General features: G+C 43.9%; 1 protein-coding gene across 7 annotated transcripts in view; it reads left to right on the forward strand.

The window, feature by feature from the left end:
- Nucleotides 1–17,133, forward strand: part of LOC114644571 (phosphatase and actin regulator 1-like) — a 269,029-nt gene extending 251,896 nt beyond the window's left edge. For all 7 annotated transcript variants that reach the window (XM_051928987.1, XM_051928983.1, XM_051928986.1 and 4 more), the window contains 2 exons: nucleotides 10,848–10,924; nucleotides 15,627–17,133. In XM_051928987.1, the coding sequence (XP_051784947.1) occupies nucleotides 10,848–10,924; nucleotides 15,627–15,642 (93 nt within the window). In that variant the 3' untranslated portion in view covers nucleotides 15,643–17,133. The remainder of the gene's footprint in view (nucleotides 1–10,847; nucleotides 10,925–15,626) is intronic.
- The last annotated feature ends 1,104 nt before the right edge of the window (nucleotides 17,134–18,237 follow it).

Raw genomic sequence — 18,237 nt, forward strand, 5'->3', positions numbered from 1 at the left:
ATTATTGTAGAATGAAATGTTTGAAATGTGGCACTTCCCTGTACTGGCATGCTGCCCAGATAAGGTAGTTCCATTCCCCTCCATCATGATGGCAGTTCATCTGTTCTTACCACCGGAAGCCCATCTCACCAATCTTCCTGGCCCAGTCATCGACCACCCTGCCTCTCTCTCTTCTAGACCCTCCATTATATTAGAATCCCAGGACAGACTGACTCCATCTGGTCAGGCAAGAGAACATCAACCATTCTAACTGGGAGGCTCCACCATTCAAACAGTCCATCCATTTACTGTCCTCATAGCCGTTGTCACAAGAACGAGCCCAAGACATCATGAAAGGTTGGGGGCAGCCACCCGTATAATACTCCCTGGCTGCAATTGGGTAAGTCATAGGGAATTGTTTACAGGTTCGAGTCCAAAACCGAACTGAGGAAGGTTGTCAAAGATGGCGGCTTTATTTGCAGAGACAGGAAGTGACATCATCAGAGGGCCCAGAACAGGATGTGACATCATCAGAGGGCCCAGAACAGGACGTGACGTCATTAGAGGGCCCAGAACAACCGGAAGTGACGTCATCAGAGGGCCTTAACAGGAAGTGACGTCATCAGAGGGCCCAGACCAGGACGTGACGTCATCAGAGGGCCCAGAACAACCGGAAATGATGTCATCAGAGGGCCCATAACAGGAAGTGACGTCATCAGAGGGCCCAGAACAGGACGTGATGTCATCAGAGGGCCCAGAAAAAAAACGGAAGTGATGTCATCAGAGTGCCCATAACAGGAAGTGACATGGTCAGAGGGCCCAGAACAGGAAGTGACGTCATCAGAGGGCCTAAAACTGGAAGTGACATCATCAGAGGGCCCAGAAAAACAGGAAGTGACATCATCAGAGAGCTCGAAACCAGAAGTGACATCATCAGAGGGCCCAGAATAGGAAGTGACGTCATCAGAGGGCCCGGAACCCTGCGGGATTTCCCGTGGATGGTCTGCAAGGGATTGAGAAGGAAAGGCAGTGCACCTCGCCGGCCCCTGGTCTGGCATGGAATTACCATTATTCAGGCTCTTTAGCTGCCTCCATATCGCACGCGTGTGACACCGGGTATAAGTGTGTTTAGTCCACCCCTGCCAGGATGCCAGTCCATCTGTTTCTACTACCATGCACCTACCATCCTGGCTGTGACGTTTAATACCTTGCCTCTCTTCTGGACCATCCATTATATTAGAATCCCAGGACAGATTGACCCCATGTGGTCAGGCAAGAGAACATCAACCATTCTAATTGGGATGCTCCACCATTCACACAGTCCATCCATTTACTGTCCTCATAGCTGGGTAAGTGTGTTTAGTCCACCCCTGCCAGGGTGCCAGTCCATCTGTTTCTACTACCATGCAGGCATCCTGGCTGAGATGTGTAATTCTTTGCCTCTCTTCCAGACCATCCATTATACTGGAGGCGAGGTAACAGGGTCCATCTCAGCCGGGATGTCAGTCCCTTCATGACAATACACATGTTTTATTGACAAACCAAACTAAACAGTTGAGTTTTTTAAAGCCAAAGTAATTAATATCAAAAGTACATTTTGTAAAAAAAAATAAAAACTGAAAAAACTTCAACCTTGCATTAGGTTGAAAAGCTTAAATAGGCAAAATTTTCTAAAGAAGACACATTCGCCTCTCAGCAGAGTAATTAGCTTCCACCAGTGAGCAATTACAGTAAAGGTCACATTCTCTGCATATAAAAATCTCTCTGTGTAGGAGTCATTAGCTGGGCTGTGACCTCGCAGTGATAATGAAGACTAAAAGAGCAGACCACCAAAGTCTAAGACAACGTGATATCAAACGGTACAAACAATATCATTGGAAGTGGGAAGTGCATCCCATCACCCAGTCGCTGTGCAAAGAGCATAAGAAATTTGACATACAAGAGGAGACCATTAGAACAAATCAGACGAGAAGAGGCCATTGAGTCCAATAAAGCTCACCAGTCATGTCCACTTAATTCTCCATCTTCAAGTTGATTTTTGAAAGTCCCTAAAGTCCTTCTGCCTACCACACTACTTGGTTGCTTATTCCAAGTGTCTGTGGTTCTCTGTGTGAAAAAAAATCTTCCTAATGTTTTTGTGAAATTTCCCCTTCACAAGTTTCCAACAGTGTCCCCATGTTCTTGATGGACTCATTTTAAAGTCACCGTCTCAATCCACTGGACTCATTCCCTTCATAATTTTGAACACTTCAGTCAGGTGTCCATTTAATTTTCTTTAGCTTAAACTGTGAAGGCTCAGCTCTTTTAATCTTTCCTCATAACTCATCCCCTGTAGCCCTGGAATCAGCCTAGTCGCTCTTCTCTGGACCTTCTCTAGTGCTGTTATGTCCTTTTTGTAGACCCAAACTGCACCCAGGACTCCAGATGAGGCCTCACCAGTGTGTTATAAAGCCTGAGCAGAACCTCCTGTGACTTGTACTGCACACATCAAGGCGCTATATAACCTGACATACTCCTTCTTAATGGCTTCTGAACACTGTCTGTCAGTTGATAGTGTTGAGTCCACTATGACTCCTAAGTCCTTCTCATAGGGCGTACTTTCAATTATCTGACCTCCCATTGTGTTTTCAGTCCTAACAAGACCTAAACTTAATGCAAGCGATGGGCTCAGCTCTTTTATTCTTTCCTCATAACTCATCCCCTGTAGCCCCTGAATTCGCTAAGTCGCTCTTCTCTGGACTTTCTCTAGTGCTGCTATGTCCTTTTTGTAGCAGATGGAAAATCGAGAGTCCACCTTATGAGAAGGAGTTAGGAGTCGTAGTGGACTCTAAGCTATCGACTTCCCGACAAGCCATTAAGAAGGCTAACAGAATGTCAGGTTATATAGCGCCTTGATGTGTGGAGTACAAGTCACAGGAGGTTCTGCTCAAGTCTTCATAACACACTGGTGAGGCCTCATCTGGAGTCCTGTGTGCAGTTTGGGTCTCCAGACTACAAAAAGTACATAACCGCACTAGAGAAAGGTCCAGAGAAGAGTGACAAGGCTGATTCAGGACTACAGGGGTTGAGTTAAGAAGAAAGATTCAAAGAGCTGAGCCTTTACAGGAGATGAAGAGGAGACCTGACTGAAGTGTTTACAATGATGAAGGGAATCAGTCCAGTGGGTCGAGACGGTGACTTTAAGATGAGTTCATTGAGAACACGGGCACACCATTGGAAACTTGTGAAGGGGAAATTTCACACAAACATTGGGACGTTTTTCTCAACACAAAGAACAACGAACACTTGGAATAAGCGACCGAGTAGTGTGGTGGACAGCAAGACGTTAGGGACTTTCAAAACTCGACTGGATGTTAGTTTAGAAGAAATAAGTGGACAGGACTGGCGAGCTTTGTTGGACTGAACGGCCTGCTCTCGTTCAGATTGCTCTAATGTACTATGTAGTCTGGTTTTGATCTATCTTAGCTACACTGCCACTGACCCATAATGTCCTCGCATGTAGCACACAGTGACAAACAGTACGCCACACACACCATTTCACATGATGTATCAAAGTTTTTCTCATGGGAGAGCACTATTTTCTTGCATGGAATGGGTTATAGGTAATGGGGGTCCTAATGCTATGAAAGCTGCTGGACACATCAATACCCCGCTTTCCTGAAGGAATGGTATGATAACAAAAACAATTGCAATAGTAAAACCATCCATCCATTATCCAACCTGCTATATCCTAACTACAGGGTCACGGGGGTCTGCTGGAGCCAATCCCAGCCAACACAGGGCACAAGGCAGGAAACAAACCCCAGGCAGGGTGCCAGCCCACCGCAGCATTTGTCATTTTATTACTACAAATGTTTGTGATGCACCATCTGTTGGAATGACAAATGAACTTCATTTTATTATTACATGCATTACAAATAATATACCAATGGATGGTGTTCTGTAACCGTTAATGCTGAGGTCAACATTGACATTGTCTTAGATGGGTAGCACAGCTAGTCCACCTTAACAAAAGGATTTATAGTAATAAAATGCATTGGATTGCATGGATTTGAGTGTAAAAGAATGCGTACACTAAAAAACAGGAAAATTAGGCACACACACCAAGCACACCAAGCTAGGGACAATTTAGAATCGCCAATGCACCTAACCTGCATGTCTTTGGACTGTGGGAAGAAACCCACGCAGACATGGCGAGAACATACAAACTCCACGCAGGGAAGACCCGGGAAGCGAACCCGGGTATCTCCTAACTGCAAGGCAGCAGCGCTACGCACTGCACCACCGTGCCGCCCCAATAGTACAACCAACAACAGCAAATATAATAATAAAACCTCAATTAGTGCGTTCTGTAGTACAAGTGAGTAGTAATGCAGGCTGAATAAGGACAGCCCCGTCTTTACTGAGAAAGCATTATTCACCAAGCTCTTAATAAGCATATAAAACTGATTTGAAGATTAAAATTGAGGTAGGAGGCTTTTCTTAAAGGGATGTGTTGAAGGTGGGTCATTTTTGACCCTAATAGGACAAGGGGAGTACACAAAGAGTGTCAAAAGTATTGGGGTACCTCCCTGTTGACTCTGTATAACGGAAAAAAATAAGCATTTCAGACTGTAAGCTCGGAATTCAACGGACTCAGAATGGCACAACTGGGTTCTGTGCAGGAAGGGGTGGGTAACGGGAGTGACGTCAATGGTGGAACGGCCGTCAGTCTTCCATTCTGCAGAGGAAGAAAGAGAGAAGGCACAGTGTCACCCCCTGGTTCGGCGGGTATTTACTAACACCAGTGCCCTTAAGCCGTCTCCCATACAGAATATTTCGAAACACAAGGGTTCAGTTTCATCATCCACAAAAGCTGCCCGTGCCCGTAGGCTGTCCAAGGGCGGAGTGGTGGCTCTGAGGCTAAGGATCTGCGCTGGTATCCCGAAGGTTGCCAGTTTGAATCCACGTCACTGCCACTGCTGGGCCCTTGAACAAGACCCTTAACCTGTAATTGCTCCAGGGGCGCTGTACAATGGCTGACCCTGCGCTCTGACCCCAAGGGGTATGCGAAATAAAGAACAAATTCCTAATACAAGAAATTGTATAAGGCCAAATAAATGAAGAACAAAAAAATAAAAGTCCCCCTGTAACACTGTCACCGATTCTCCATTATCTGCTCTTCCAACAAGTTTGATATCATCTGTAGTGTTGAACCGCTTATTGATTATTGATATTCTTTTCCGGATCGCTCATGGCCCACCTCCATTACGTGGTGAATAATCAAATTTGGTACTCACATTTACAGAAGATGTCGAAAGTGATCTCCTTGTGCGCCCCTACATCTCTGTGCCCACTTCAATGTGTTCACGAACGCTCTTCGCAATGCCATGGAATCGATTCTCTGTATCGCATTTTCAACGTTCAACTTCAGTTCATTTACAGTCCGCGGATCTGTCGCATACACAACAGCCCTTTTCAATGACCCCTCAAGAAACCGTCGCACGTTGTTAAGTCAGGCAATCGTGGTGGCCATTAACCCCTGCTAATAACCCTTTCGTCAGGGAAATGCTCCCGAATAGTAGAGTCGTGTTGGTGGTGGTGGTGGGCCACTTTTTTTTTTTTTATTGTTATTATTAATAAAAAGACCCCTGCTGGACACAGCTTCTAATAACCGCTAATTCTGAAAAGGCTCCCCTCACCATAACCCTTTGCTTCCTTTGTTTGAGCCAATTTTGTTGCCACCTACAGACCATGCCTTGAATGCCCACCTGCCATGTTGGACCTTATCGAATGCCTTCAGAAAATCCAGATAAATCACATCATCTGCACCTCCCTGATCATCTGCTTTTATTGCTTCCTCAGAAAATTCCAGCATATTAGTCCAACTCGAGCTCCCTTGTGGGTTCCCATGCTGACTCTTTGCTAAAACCCTCCTGCTCTGAACATGTGCTGCTTGATATACTCCTTAATAATTCCTCCCAATATTTACCATTGATGCATATTGAGCTTTTTTTTTTTATACAATGTGATGACCTTCACCAGCCTGCAGACTTTAGGAAATTTCCCAGCATGCAAAGCATGTGGGTGACAGCTGTGGGCGTCAAGGTCTCGCACAGGCTGGTTCCGCTTCTGACGCCGTTCACTCCTCTGTGCTTGGCTTCCTCCACTAATGAGACACTTGAGCTGTCAGGGTCAGACACGAACGTGAGGGTAGCATCTTAGCCATGTGCCACCGCGCCAGCTTGTGATTCTTGCCTAATTTTTTGCCACCCCTCCCATGTTTCTGTTTGGCTCTTGAACTGCCACAGACACTCCAGACTTCCTTCTGATCTGATGAAGCAAACACAGACAGGGAAAGAATATGTTGTTGTATTTTTCACCCTCTGCTGATGAATCGTGTAAAGAAATTTTTTAAAAATGAGCCTGTTGTGCTGCGAGTGCGCATCGTGCAAGTTGGTGACCCTCAGAAACTTGTCTTCTGGTTGGGTTGTGATGTAGAGTCTGCCGGGTCTCTTCCTATCTGAGTTTCTCCCAGTTTCCAATTGCTTTTGGCTTGCATAGGACACCACTGGACTCACTAACACTTTGATTTCTTTTTCTTCAGTCTCACTAAATGAAAGGTCTACGCTTCTAATGATGCTCTGTCTCATTTCATTTGTTAATTGGAATATCGTACAAGTTGTACTTCAAAGGGTGTAGTAACACAGTCTGTTCCAACTCTGCTTTAAGACAGACAGAAAGTTTTTAAGTAATCAACAGAAGTTGGGACACCTGTGCAAATTGTTTGCTTCATCTTGCAAGGCTTCATTTACTTGAATTGCTGCAGATCATCTGTAGGTTGTAACCTGTTAGTTGTTCCCTGAAGAAGGCCCATCTCTCTCTCTCTCTCTCTCTCTCTCTTATATATATATATATATATATATATATATATATACAGTGGTGTGAAAAATTATTTGCCCCCTTCCTGATTTCTTATTCTTTTGCATGTTTGTCACACAAAATGTTTCTGATCATCAAACACATTTAACCATTAGTCAAATATAACACAAGTAAACACAAAATGCAGTTTTTAAATGATGTTTTTTATTATTTAGGGAGAAAAAAAATCCAAACCTACATGGCCCTGTGTGAAAAAGTAATTGCCCCCTTGTTAAAAAATAACCTAACTGTGGTGTATCACACCTGAGTTCAATTTCCGTAGCCACCCCCAGGCCTGATTACTGCCACACCTGTTTCAATCAAGAAATCACTTAAATAGGAGCTGCCTGACACAGAGAAGTAGACCAAAAGCACCTCAAAAGCTAGACATCATGCCAAGATCCAAAGAAATTCAGGAACAAATGAGAACAGAAGTAATTGAGATCTATCAGTCTGGTAAAGGTTATAAAGCCATTTCTAAAGCTTTGGGACTCCAGCGAACCACAGTGAGAGCCATTATCCACAAATGGCAAAAACATGGAACAGTGGTGAACCTTCCCAGGAGTGGCCGGCCGACCAAAATTACCCCAAGAGCGCAGAGACGACTCATCCGAGAGGTCACAAAAGACCCCAGGACAACGTCTAAAGAACTGCAGGCCTCACTTGCCTCAATTAAGGTCAGTGTTCACGACTCCACCATAAGAAAGAGACTGGGCAAAAATGGCCTGCATGGCAGATTTCCAAGACGCAAACCACTGTTAAGCAAAAAGAACATTAGGGCTCGTCTCAATTTTGCTAAGAAACATCTCAATGATTGCCAAGACTTTTGGGAAAATACCTTGTGGACTGATGAGACAAAAGTTGAACTTTTTGGAAGGCAAATGTCCCGTTACATCTGGCGTAAAAGGAACACAGCATTTCAGTAAAATATGGTGGTGGTAGTGTGATGGTCTGGGGTTGTTTTGCTGCTTCAGGACCTGGAAGGCTTGCTGTGATAGATGGAACCATGAATTCTACTGTCTACCAAAAAATCCTGAAGGAGAATGTCCGGCCATCTGTTCGTCAACTCAAGCTGAAGCGATCTTGGGTGCTGCAACAGGACAATGACCCAAAACACACCAGCAAATCCACCTCTGAATGGCTGAAGAAAAACAAAATGAAGACTTTGGAGTGGCCTAGTCAAAGTCCTGACCTGAATCCAATTGAGATGCTATGGCATGACCTTAAAAAGGCGGTTCATGCTAGAAAACCCTCAAATAAAGCTGAATTACAACAATTTTGCAAAGATGAGTGGGCCAAAATTCCTCCAGAGCGCTGTAAAAGACTCATTGCAAGTTATCGCAAACGCTTGATTGCAGTTATTGCTGCTAAGGGTGGCCCAACCAGTTATTGGGTTCAGGGGGCAATTACTTTTTCACACAGGGCCATGTAGATTTGGATTTTTTTTTCTCCCTAAATAATAAAAACCACCATTTACAAACTGCATTTTGTGTTTACTTGTGTTATATTTGACTAATGGTTAAATGTGTTTGATGATCAGAAACATTTTGTGTGACAAACATGCAAAAGAATAAGAAATCAGGAAGGGGGCAAATAGTTTTTCACACCACTGTATATATATATATATATTTATATATATATATATATATATATATATATATATATATATATATATATATATATATATATAATATAAATATAGAGAGAGACAGAGATGAGCCTTCTTCAGGGAACAACTAACAGGTTACAACCTACAGATGATCTGCAGCAATTCAAGTAAATGAAGCCTTGCAAGAATATATATATAATATACAGTACTGTGCAAAAGTTTTAGGCAGGTGTGAAAAATGCTGTAAACAAAGAATGCTTTCAGAAATATAAATAATGATTGTTTATTGTTATCAATTTACAAAATGCAAAGTGAGCGAACAAAAGTAAAATCTAAATCAAATCAATATTTGGTGTTCCTACCTTTTGCCTTCAAACCAGCATCAATTCTTACAGGTCCACTTGCACAAAGTCAGGGATTTTGTAGGATTCTAGTCAGGTGTCTGATCAACCAATTCTACCAAACAGGTGCTAATGATCATCAATGTCACACGTAGGTTGAAACACAGTCATTAACTGAAACAGAAACAGCTTCAAACTGGGTGAGGAACAGCCAAACTCTGCTACCAAGGTGAGGTTGTGAAGACAGTTTCATGTCGTAGCAAGACTGAGCACAGCAACAAGACACAAGGTAGTTCTACTGCATCAGCAAGGTCTCTCCCAGACAAAGATTTCAAAGCAGACTGGGGTTTCAAGATGTGCTGTTCAAGCTCTTGTGAAGAAGCACAAAGAAATGGGCAACGTTGAGGATCGTAGATGCAGTGGTCAGCCAAGGAAACTTAGTGCAGCAGATGAAAGACACATCAAGCTTATTACCCTTCGAAATCGGAAGATGTCCAGCAGTGCCATCAGCTCAGAACTGGCAGAAACCAATGGGACCCAGGTACACCCATCTACTGTCCGGAGAAGTCTGGCCAGAAGTGGTCTTCATGGAAGAGTTGCAGCCAAAAAGCCATACCTCCGACGTGGGAACAAGGCCAAGCGACTCAAGTATGCATGAAAACATAGGAACTGGGGTGCAGAAAAATGGCAGCAGGTGCTCTGGACTGATGAGTCAAAATTTGAAATATTTGGCTGTAGCAGAAGGCAGTTTGTTCGTCGAAGGGCTGGAGAGCGGTACAATAATGAGTGTCTGCAGGCAACAGTGAAGCATGGTGGAGGTTCCTTGAACGTTTGGGGCTGCATTTCTGCAATTGGAGTTGGAGATTTGGTCAGGATTAATGGTGTTCTCAATGCTGAGAAATACAGGCAGATACTTATCCATCATGCAATACAATCAGGGAGGCGTATGATTGGCCCCAAATTTATTCTGCAGCAGGACAATGACCCCAAACATACAGCCAAAGTCATTAAGAACTATCTTCAGCGTAAAGAAGAAGAAGTAGTCCTGGAAGTGATGGTATGGCCCCCACAGAGCCCTGATCTCAACATCATCGAGTGTGTCTGGGATTACATGAAGAGACAGAAGGATCTGAGGAAGCCGACATCCACAGAAGATCTGGGGTTAGTTCTCCAAGATGTTTGTAACAACCTACCAGCCGAGTTCCTTCAAAAACTGTGTGCAAGTGTACCTAGAAGAACTGATGCTGTTTTGAAGGCAAAGGGTGGTCACACCAAATATTGATTTGATTTCGATTTCTCTTTTGTTCATTCACTGCATTTTGTTGATTGATGAATATAAATGATTAACACGTCCATTTTTGAAAGTATTCTTTGTTTCCAGCATTTTTTCACACCTGCCTAAAACTTTTGCACAGTACTGTGTATTCAGTATGTTTCATAGTTTACTGTCAAATAATGCAAAGAGTACACGACACATGTTTTGCCCTCATTTGGGCTCATCAGGCGTTTGTGTTTTTATATGTAAAAGGCTAAATTTCTCTTTAGGACAAATAGATCGTACTTTATTTAATAACTTAATCTTCATGTCTTGGAGATGTGGGAGGAAAAGCCTACCACAAAGAGCAAACTCCACAAAGACAAAGAGGGAATGTGCAAACTTCACATGGACAATTCAAACCCAGCTTGTAGGATCCATGAGGCAGCAACGCCACCCATTGTGTCTACTTCAAACTCTAAATTTAAATTCCAAATATCAAACCATCCACCTTTAAGGGGGAGTGGGGGGGTTGTTCTGTCTTGACGTTTATTTGCTGCAAAAGACCACAAACAAGCCCGGCGTGCCTGTTGCAATCTCAGGGCCAAAAAACGGAACAACGGCACTGGTGGCATTTCACTGTTTTCACTGAATTAGAATTGAGAAGTCTCAGACCGTCAAGATGACGTCACAGCCTGACGGGCTTCAGAGATGATGCCACTGCCCGCACGTTGACTCCTTCTTCCTGTCTCTTTTTTTGCAGGCAGCAATCCGAAAAGAGCTAAATGAATTTAAAAGCACTGAAATGGAGGTTCATGAGTCAAGTCGGCATCTCACAAGGTAAGCAGAATCCCAAATGGCCTTTTTAGCTCTCATTTCCATTTGCAGGCGTGGACAGGGAACAAGGGTTCAGCGGAGAGGAAGTGGCAGCCGTCAAGAGATTTTGAAAGGAAAATGCGTTGTTTGTGGTTTAGCTTTACGTCATGCGGCTGAGAATTTCCCTTCAAGTAACCTGAAGGATGGCAGATAGTGTGTCACACGGTGACTTTTACCACCAGAGATAATATGGAGTGTGGCGGACGGCCAGGGCCCTTACCTTACTGGGTGGAGAGAGTATTTTCTCGACCGTTTCTTCCCCTGACTAACAGAGGGCAGCCCCCCCTGGCTTCCAGAGGGGCCACGGGTAATGAACATGGAAGCTCAACCCTGCTGGGGCTCAAGGCCACCACCAGGTGGGCACCTGGACGTTTGTAGGGCCCTATTTGGTAGCACTTCCGCCACACCTGCAAATGCTGCCAGAAGCAGTTCATTAGGAACCTGGAGTCCTCCCAGGTGCCCTATAATATGAGCCAGTCACCACCACTCAATGGCCTGAGTCGGGAGGAAGTGGACGAAGCTCGTGAGGTGGAAGGAATGGCTGAGGGAGGGGGGACTGCGTTTTACTGTGCTGGGGCTATTGTGCTGCTGTGGAGAGCAGAGAAAAACGCTCCCCGACTGTAAAGAAAACCTCATGCTGTGTAGTGAAACGTGTGTCCAGCCTGGTTAGGGCAGCTTGTACGCACCTGGGCTTCACACATGGAATATTTCAAACAACTTAAAATAAATAAACGTATTGTGACATGAGAATAAATAAAAACACAATCATATGTTAGCATAGATAATCAATCCTTCAAGAAATGTGTTATGTTACTTATTTCTTTATGTATTTGACCTGCTTTGGAGAGGCCACAGAAGGCATCTACTACAGTCATATGAAAAAGTTTGTGAACCCCTCTGAATTCTTTGGATTTTTGTTTCTCATTGGCTGAACTTCCTTTTAATATCTGACATGCCTTATGGACACAGTAGGATTTCAGCAGTGACATTAAGTTTATTGGATTAATAGAAAATATGCAATATGCATCATCACAAAATTAGACAGGTGCATAAATGTGGGCACCCCAACAGAGATATGACATCAATACTTAGTTGAGCCTCCTTTTGTCCTCTAGACGCTGTCCTCCTATAGCCTCTGATGAGTGTCCTGATTCTGTATGGAGGTCTTGTTCACCATTCTTCATACCAAATCTCTCCAGCTCAGTTCAATTTGATGGACAGCCTGCTTCAAATCATCCCATAGATTATCGATGATATTCAAGTCAGGGGACTGTGACGGCCATTCCAGAACATTGTACTTCTCCCTCTGCATGAATGCCTTTGTAGATTTCCAACTGTGTTTTGGGTCATTGTCTTGTTGGAATATCCAACCCCTGCATAACTTCAACTTTGTGACTGATGCTTGAACATTATCCTTAAGAATTTGTTGATATCGGGTTAAATGCATCTGAAACCTCGACTTTAACAAGGGCCCCAGTCCCTGAACTGGCCACACAGCCCCACAGAATGATGGAACCTCCACGAAATTTGACAGTAGGTAGCAGGTGTTTTTCTTGGAATGCGGTGTTCTTCTTCCGCCATGCAAAGCGCTTTTTGTTCTGACCACATAACTCCATTTGTGTCTCATCAGTCCAAAGCACTTTGTTCCAAAATGAACCTGTCTTGTCTAAATGAGCATTGGCATACAACAAGCGACTCTGTTTGTGGTGTGAGTGCAGAAAGGGCTTCTTTCTCATCACCCTGCCATACAGAGGCGCTGAATTGTAGAGCGATGTAAAGATACACCATCTGCACCAAGATGTTCTTGCAGGTCTTTGGAGGTGATCTGCGGGTTGTCTGTCACCATTCTCACAATCCTGTTCATATGCTGCTCCTGTATTTTTCTTGGCCTGCCAGACCTGCTGGTTTAACAGCAACTGTGCCTGTGGCCTTCCATTTCCTGATTCCATTCCTTACAGTTGAAACTGACAGTTTAAACATCTGAGATGGCTTTTTGTAGCCTTCCCCTAAACCAGGAGACTGAACAATCTTTGTGTTCAGATCTTTGGAGAGTTGCTTTGAGGATCCCATGCTGTCACTCATCAGAGGAGAGTCAAAGGGAAGGAAGCACAACTTGTAACTGACCACCTTAAATCCCTTTATATCTCATGAGTGGACACACCTGTCTATGAAGTTCAAGGCTTAACGAGCTCATCAACCAATCAGCATTGAGCAGTGACAGGCATTCAAATCAGCACAATGACAAGGGGACCCACATTTGTGCACAGACAGTTTTTCATATTTGATTTAATTTCATACAACTAAATACTGCGTCACTAAAAATCTTTGTTCAGAAAACACTACAGTACTCGGATGTTCCTAGTAAATGAAGGACATACCACTGTTATCTTTGTTGTTGAAAGGAGAGTCAATTATTATGCAGGCTGAGAGGGGGTCCCAAACTTTTTCATATGACTGTATATTTCCATACAAGATCAGACTGCAACGTCTTCACACTGTCGAGGCTTTAAACTAATGTAGAGGTCGCCACTCACATTCAGCAGGAAATACAAGCACTCATGAGCCACTTTGCAGAAGCCTGCAAGGAGTATGGCCTCACCATCACCCTGAAGAAGACCCAGGTAATGGGCCAAGATGTCAATGTTAACCCTTCCAACAGTATCATCGACTACAAGCTGGAAGTCATCCATGAGTTCATCTACCTGGGCTCAACAATCTTGGACAACCTATGACCTGAGAGCAAGAAAGGAGTTACGTTGTACAGCCTTTTGAAGGCCGACCAAGAGGGTATGGGCCAAAAGCAAGCTGATGGAGAGCACCAAAGTCCAGATGTATATCATCTGTGTGTTGAGCATATTGCCGTATGCCAGTGAGACTTGGAGAATAACAGCAGCTCTACTCCATCCATGCACACTGCCCAAGGTTGAGGGGTATATTCAGTATCACTTGGAGAGACAAGGTAACCAACAACGCAGTGCTCAAGAGGGCAAGTGCCACCTCCATCTTCACCTTTCGGAAGCACAGATGTGTGAGCTAACTGGGTCACATTTGAACCATGGCTGATGGGTGGATACCCAGGGACCTTTCACATCAACGTTTTTGTGAATTTATTTAAAAATAAAAAAACTGAAGTATCCCGTTGACACAAGAGAGTGTAATCAGTACTTTCTTGAAGCCCCTATAGCAGTAACTCCAGCATGGAGTCTTCTTTGGTTTGATGTGATACAGTAAGCTTCATACATCTGTATTTGGGGATTTTCTGTTGTTCTTCTCTACAGATCCTCTCAAGCTCTGTCAGGTTGGATGGAGACCATCTATGCAGAGTTATTTTCAGGTCTCTCCAGAGATCTTCGAATGAGTTCAATTCCCAGCTCTGGCTGAGGCATTCGAGGATGTTCACAGAGTTGTCCCTAATCCACTCCAATATTTGCTTTGCTTTGTCCTGTTGGAAGGTGAATCTCTGTGTCAGTTTGAGTTCCAGAGCACTCTGGAGCAGGTTTTCATTCAAGATATTCCTGTACTTTGCTATCAAGCCTGTCTAGTCTCCCAGTTCCTACTGCGGTAGGAGTGACGGAGGTGAGATTACATCAGGGATCGGCTCTGAGCCCTTTCTTATTGTCAATGGTGATGGACAGGCTGACAGACGAGATTAGACAGGAATCCCCATGGACTGTGATGTTTGCTGATGACATTGTGATCTGCAGGTTGGGGAGAACCTGGAGAAGTGGAGATGAGAGGAGGAGAGGAGTGGAATGAAGGTCAGTAGGACCACCAAGACAGAATACATGTGTGTGAATGAGAGGGAGGTCAGTGGAATGGTGAGGATGAGGGGAGTATAGTTGGTGAAGGTGGATGAGTTTAAATACTTGGGAGTAATGGGGATTATGGAAGAGAGGTGAAGAAGAGAGTGCAGGCAGGGTGGAGTGGGTAGAGAAGAGTGTCAGGAGTGATTGGTGACAGATGGGTATCAGCAATAGTGACAGGGAAGGTCTACAGGACGGTAGTGAGACCAGCAATGTTATATGGACTGGAGACGGTGGCACAGGAGACAGAGCTGGAGGTGGCAGAGTTAAAGATGCTAAGATTTGCATTGGGTATGATGAGGATGGACAGGATTAGAAATGAGGACATTAGAGGGTCAGCTCAGGTGGGATGGTTGGGGGACAAACTCAGAGAGGCGAGATTGTGTTGGTTTGGACATGTGCAGAGGAGACATGAGGGGTATAATGGGTGAAGGGTTCTAAGGATAGAGCTGCCAGGTAAGAGGAGAAGAGGAAGGCTTAAGAGAAGGTTTATGGATGTGGTGAGAGAGGACATGCAGGTGATGGGGGTGACAGAACAAGATGACAAGGACAGGACGATATGGAAGAAGATGATCCGCTGTGGCAACCCCTAACGGGAGCAGCTGAAAGAAGAAGAAGAAGAGTGTTGGTTGATGATGGGAAAATGAATATAAAAGATTTTAGTACAAAGCTGCAACATAAGAAAATGTGAGAAATGTGAAGGGGCCTAAAGACTTTCTGGTGACATCTCTGTGCCAGTGGCACTTTCTATGCTGATTTCTATTCCTATTAATAAATTCTGCATTTGTGCCTCATTCCTTTCTCAGGCGTCCGTTTGTGTGTCCCGGGCACTGACTCTATTGTTTGTCTGCCTTTTTTCGCAGGTTTCACAGACCTTAGAGGGGATTTCCTTCTTGGCTTCATGATTTTTCACAGAAGAACCTCAGGGCTGGGATTGTCATAGGTGCCCAGGTCTACAGTGAGGCCAGACGTCTTCTCAATTGCCTTTCTTTTTTTTTCAAGTTTATGAAACTAAGCAGAAACTGCTGCCACAGTAATAAACCGACCATGCAGGGCGCAGCAGCTTCAGAGCCTTTTCTGTCCTCATCGTCGACATGTCCTCCTCCTGCTCCGTATTAAGCAGGCTTGTGAATCGTACGGCCAGAATCTTGTCTGTCTGTGTCTTTGTCGTCTACTGGAAGGAGCCCACTTCCCTTTTCTTTGTGTGCCACCTTCTGTTTCTTTCCATTGGTGTCTTGGCAATGGCACATGGGCGTGTTTTTTGCTGGACTTGGGAGAGCCGATGGTACCCGGCGGTGAGGCAAGAGGACAGCTGCGCTGAAATGTTTGGAGTGGCAGCTGCTCTGTGGCAGGCTTTGTTTCTCCACCCGCCCTGAAATGTTGATTGGATAGAGCTTAGCAAGGCAGGAAATGCTCTGACCAATTAAAAAAAAGGGAGAAGAATGGTGATGATGACAATGACATTACCCAGGGACTGCGAAAAGAAGGAGTGGACGTCTGTGGCCAGAGTTCCTCTTCATTGTATGTATAGTGCTATTCTAAAATATACACAGAATATAAATGATATAAATTCGCCATTTTCCACATTTTTCAGAGGTGGTCCGGTTTAATAGGGGCACCACAATAACTCTGGGTGCTACATGGTACTCATGGAACCGGAAGTCTGCCTGGAAAGCTTTGTTTCTTGTTTAATTGCAGTGTTTAACTCATTTTTAATTTTCTTTTTTTTTTTTTAAAGACTGGTTTTTATTGTGCCCTAATACTACAAATTTAAGGGAAATCAGACCAAAAATCCAAAGGCTTACTTTTCACATTAACTTATTTTATATCGGCTGTAGATAGAGGTGCATAATGAATGGTGTGTTTTTACGACTTTAATGCAGCTCAGTGAGTACTTTGTTTTTTTGTTTTTTTTTTTTTAAACAAAATATTTTTTATTTATTTATTTTTCTTAACCATCCATTAATTAGCATCCATTTTGTATTATGAAAGCCCAGTTCTTTCTTAGTTGGGAGTAGAAGTTTTAATCAGGCGGAGGAACGTGAAGCCAGACAAGAGACCTAGCAGCCATGGCATTGGACTGTAAAACACAAAGGTGCCGGCAAAATCCCCACCACGGACTCCCAGGAGCGAGCGATCTTGATGGAGCCGCTAAGTGCTGGTAGTGAAGAAGTGTCAAATACTGCTGTCTACAAAAGAGCTTGGGAAGATAATTCATTGTGAAAAGTACAATCTAAAAATCACAGGGTTACCAATTATGATGAAGTTACTTTAACACTCTAGAAATGTATGAACCAAGAGGACTACACCTGTAGAGGTGCTCAGCACTGAGGACTCTAAATAAAAGTTCAAGGTTACCCTTTCAATCCCCACCATTGACTTCTTGTGTGGTTCTACAGTACATCCTTCTGTGCTCTGATCGAACAGACTAAACTTGCAAGTGCCTTTTGACAGTGTTCTCGATGATTGGCACTATATAAAAACTCACATGACTAACCCACTTCTCACCACTGACCCCCTGTGTGTCCCCGAGGTGGCTACCTCACCTATCGGTGCTTATATTGTAAATATAGAGACACAACTGACAGACAGACAGCCATATGGCCTTTTGGAAAAGCTCAGTAAATTAAGAGATAATGCAGTCATATGAAAAAGTTTGGGAACCCCTCTTAATTCTTTGGATTTTTGTTTCTCATTGGCTGAACTTCCTTTTAATATCTGACATGCCTTATGGACACAGTAGGATTTCAGCAGTGACATTAAGTTTATTGGATTAACAGAAAATATGAAATATGCATCATAACAAAATTAGACAGGTGCATAAATGTGGGCACCACAACAGAGATATGACATCAATACTTAGTTGAGCCTCCTTTTGTCCTCTAGACGCTGTCCTCCTATAGCCTCTGATGAGTGTCTGATTCTGGATGGAGGTCTTGTTCACGATTCTTCATACCAAATCTCTCCAGTTCAGTTCAATTTGATGGACAGCCTGCTTCAAATCATCCCATAGATTGTCGATGATATTCAAGTCAGGGGACTGTGATGGCCATTCCAGAACATTGTACTTCTCCCTCTGCATGAATGCCTTTGTAGATTTCCAACTGTATTTTGGGTCATTGTCTTGGTGGAATATCCAACCCCTGCATAAGTAACTTCAACTTTGTGACTGATGCTTGAACATTATCCTGAAGAATTTGTTGATATTGGGTTGAATTTATCTGACCCTCAACATTAACAAGGGCCCCAGTTCCTGAACTGGCCACACAGCCCACAGCATGATGGAACCTCCACCAAATTTGACAGCAGGTGTTTTTCTTGGAATGCGGTGTTCTTCTTCCGCCATGCAAAGTGCTTTTTGTTCTGACCAAATAACTCCATTTGTGTCTCATCAGTCCAAAGCACTTTGTTCCCAAATTAATCTGGCTTGTCTAAATGAGCATTGGCATACAACAAGCGACTCTGTTTGTGGCG

Source organism: Erpetoichthys calabaricus, chromosome 6 (assembly GCF_900747795.2).
Source record: "Erpetoichthys calabaricus chromosome 6, fErpCal1.3, whole genome shotgun sequence".
In the NCBI taxonomy this organism is placed as follows: Eukaryota; Metazoa; Chordata; class Cladistia; order Polypteriformes; family Polypteridae; genus Erpetoichthys; species Erpetoichthys calabaricus.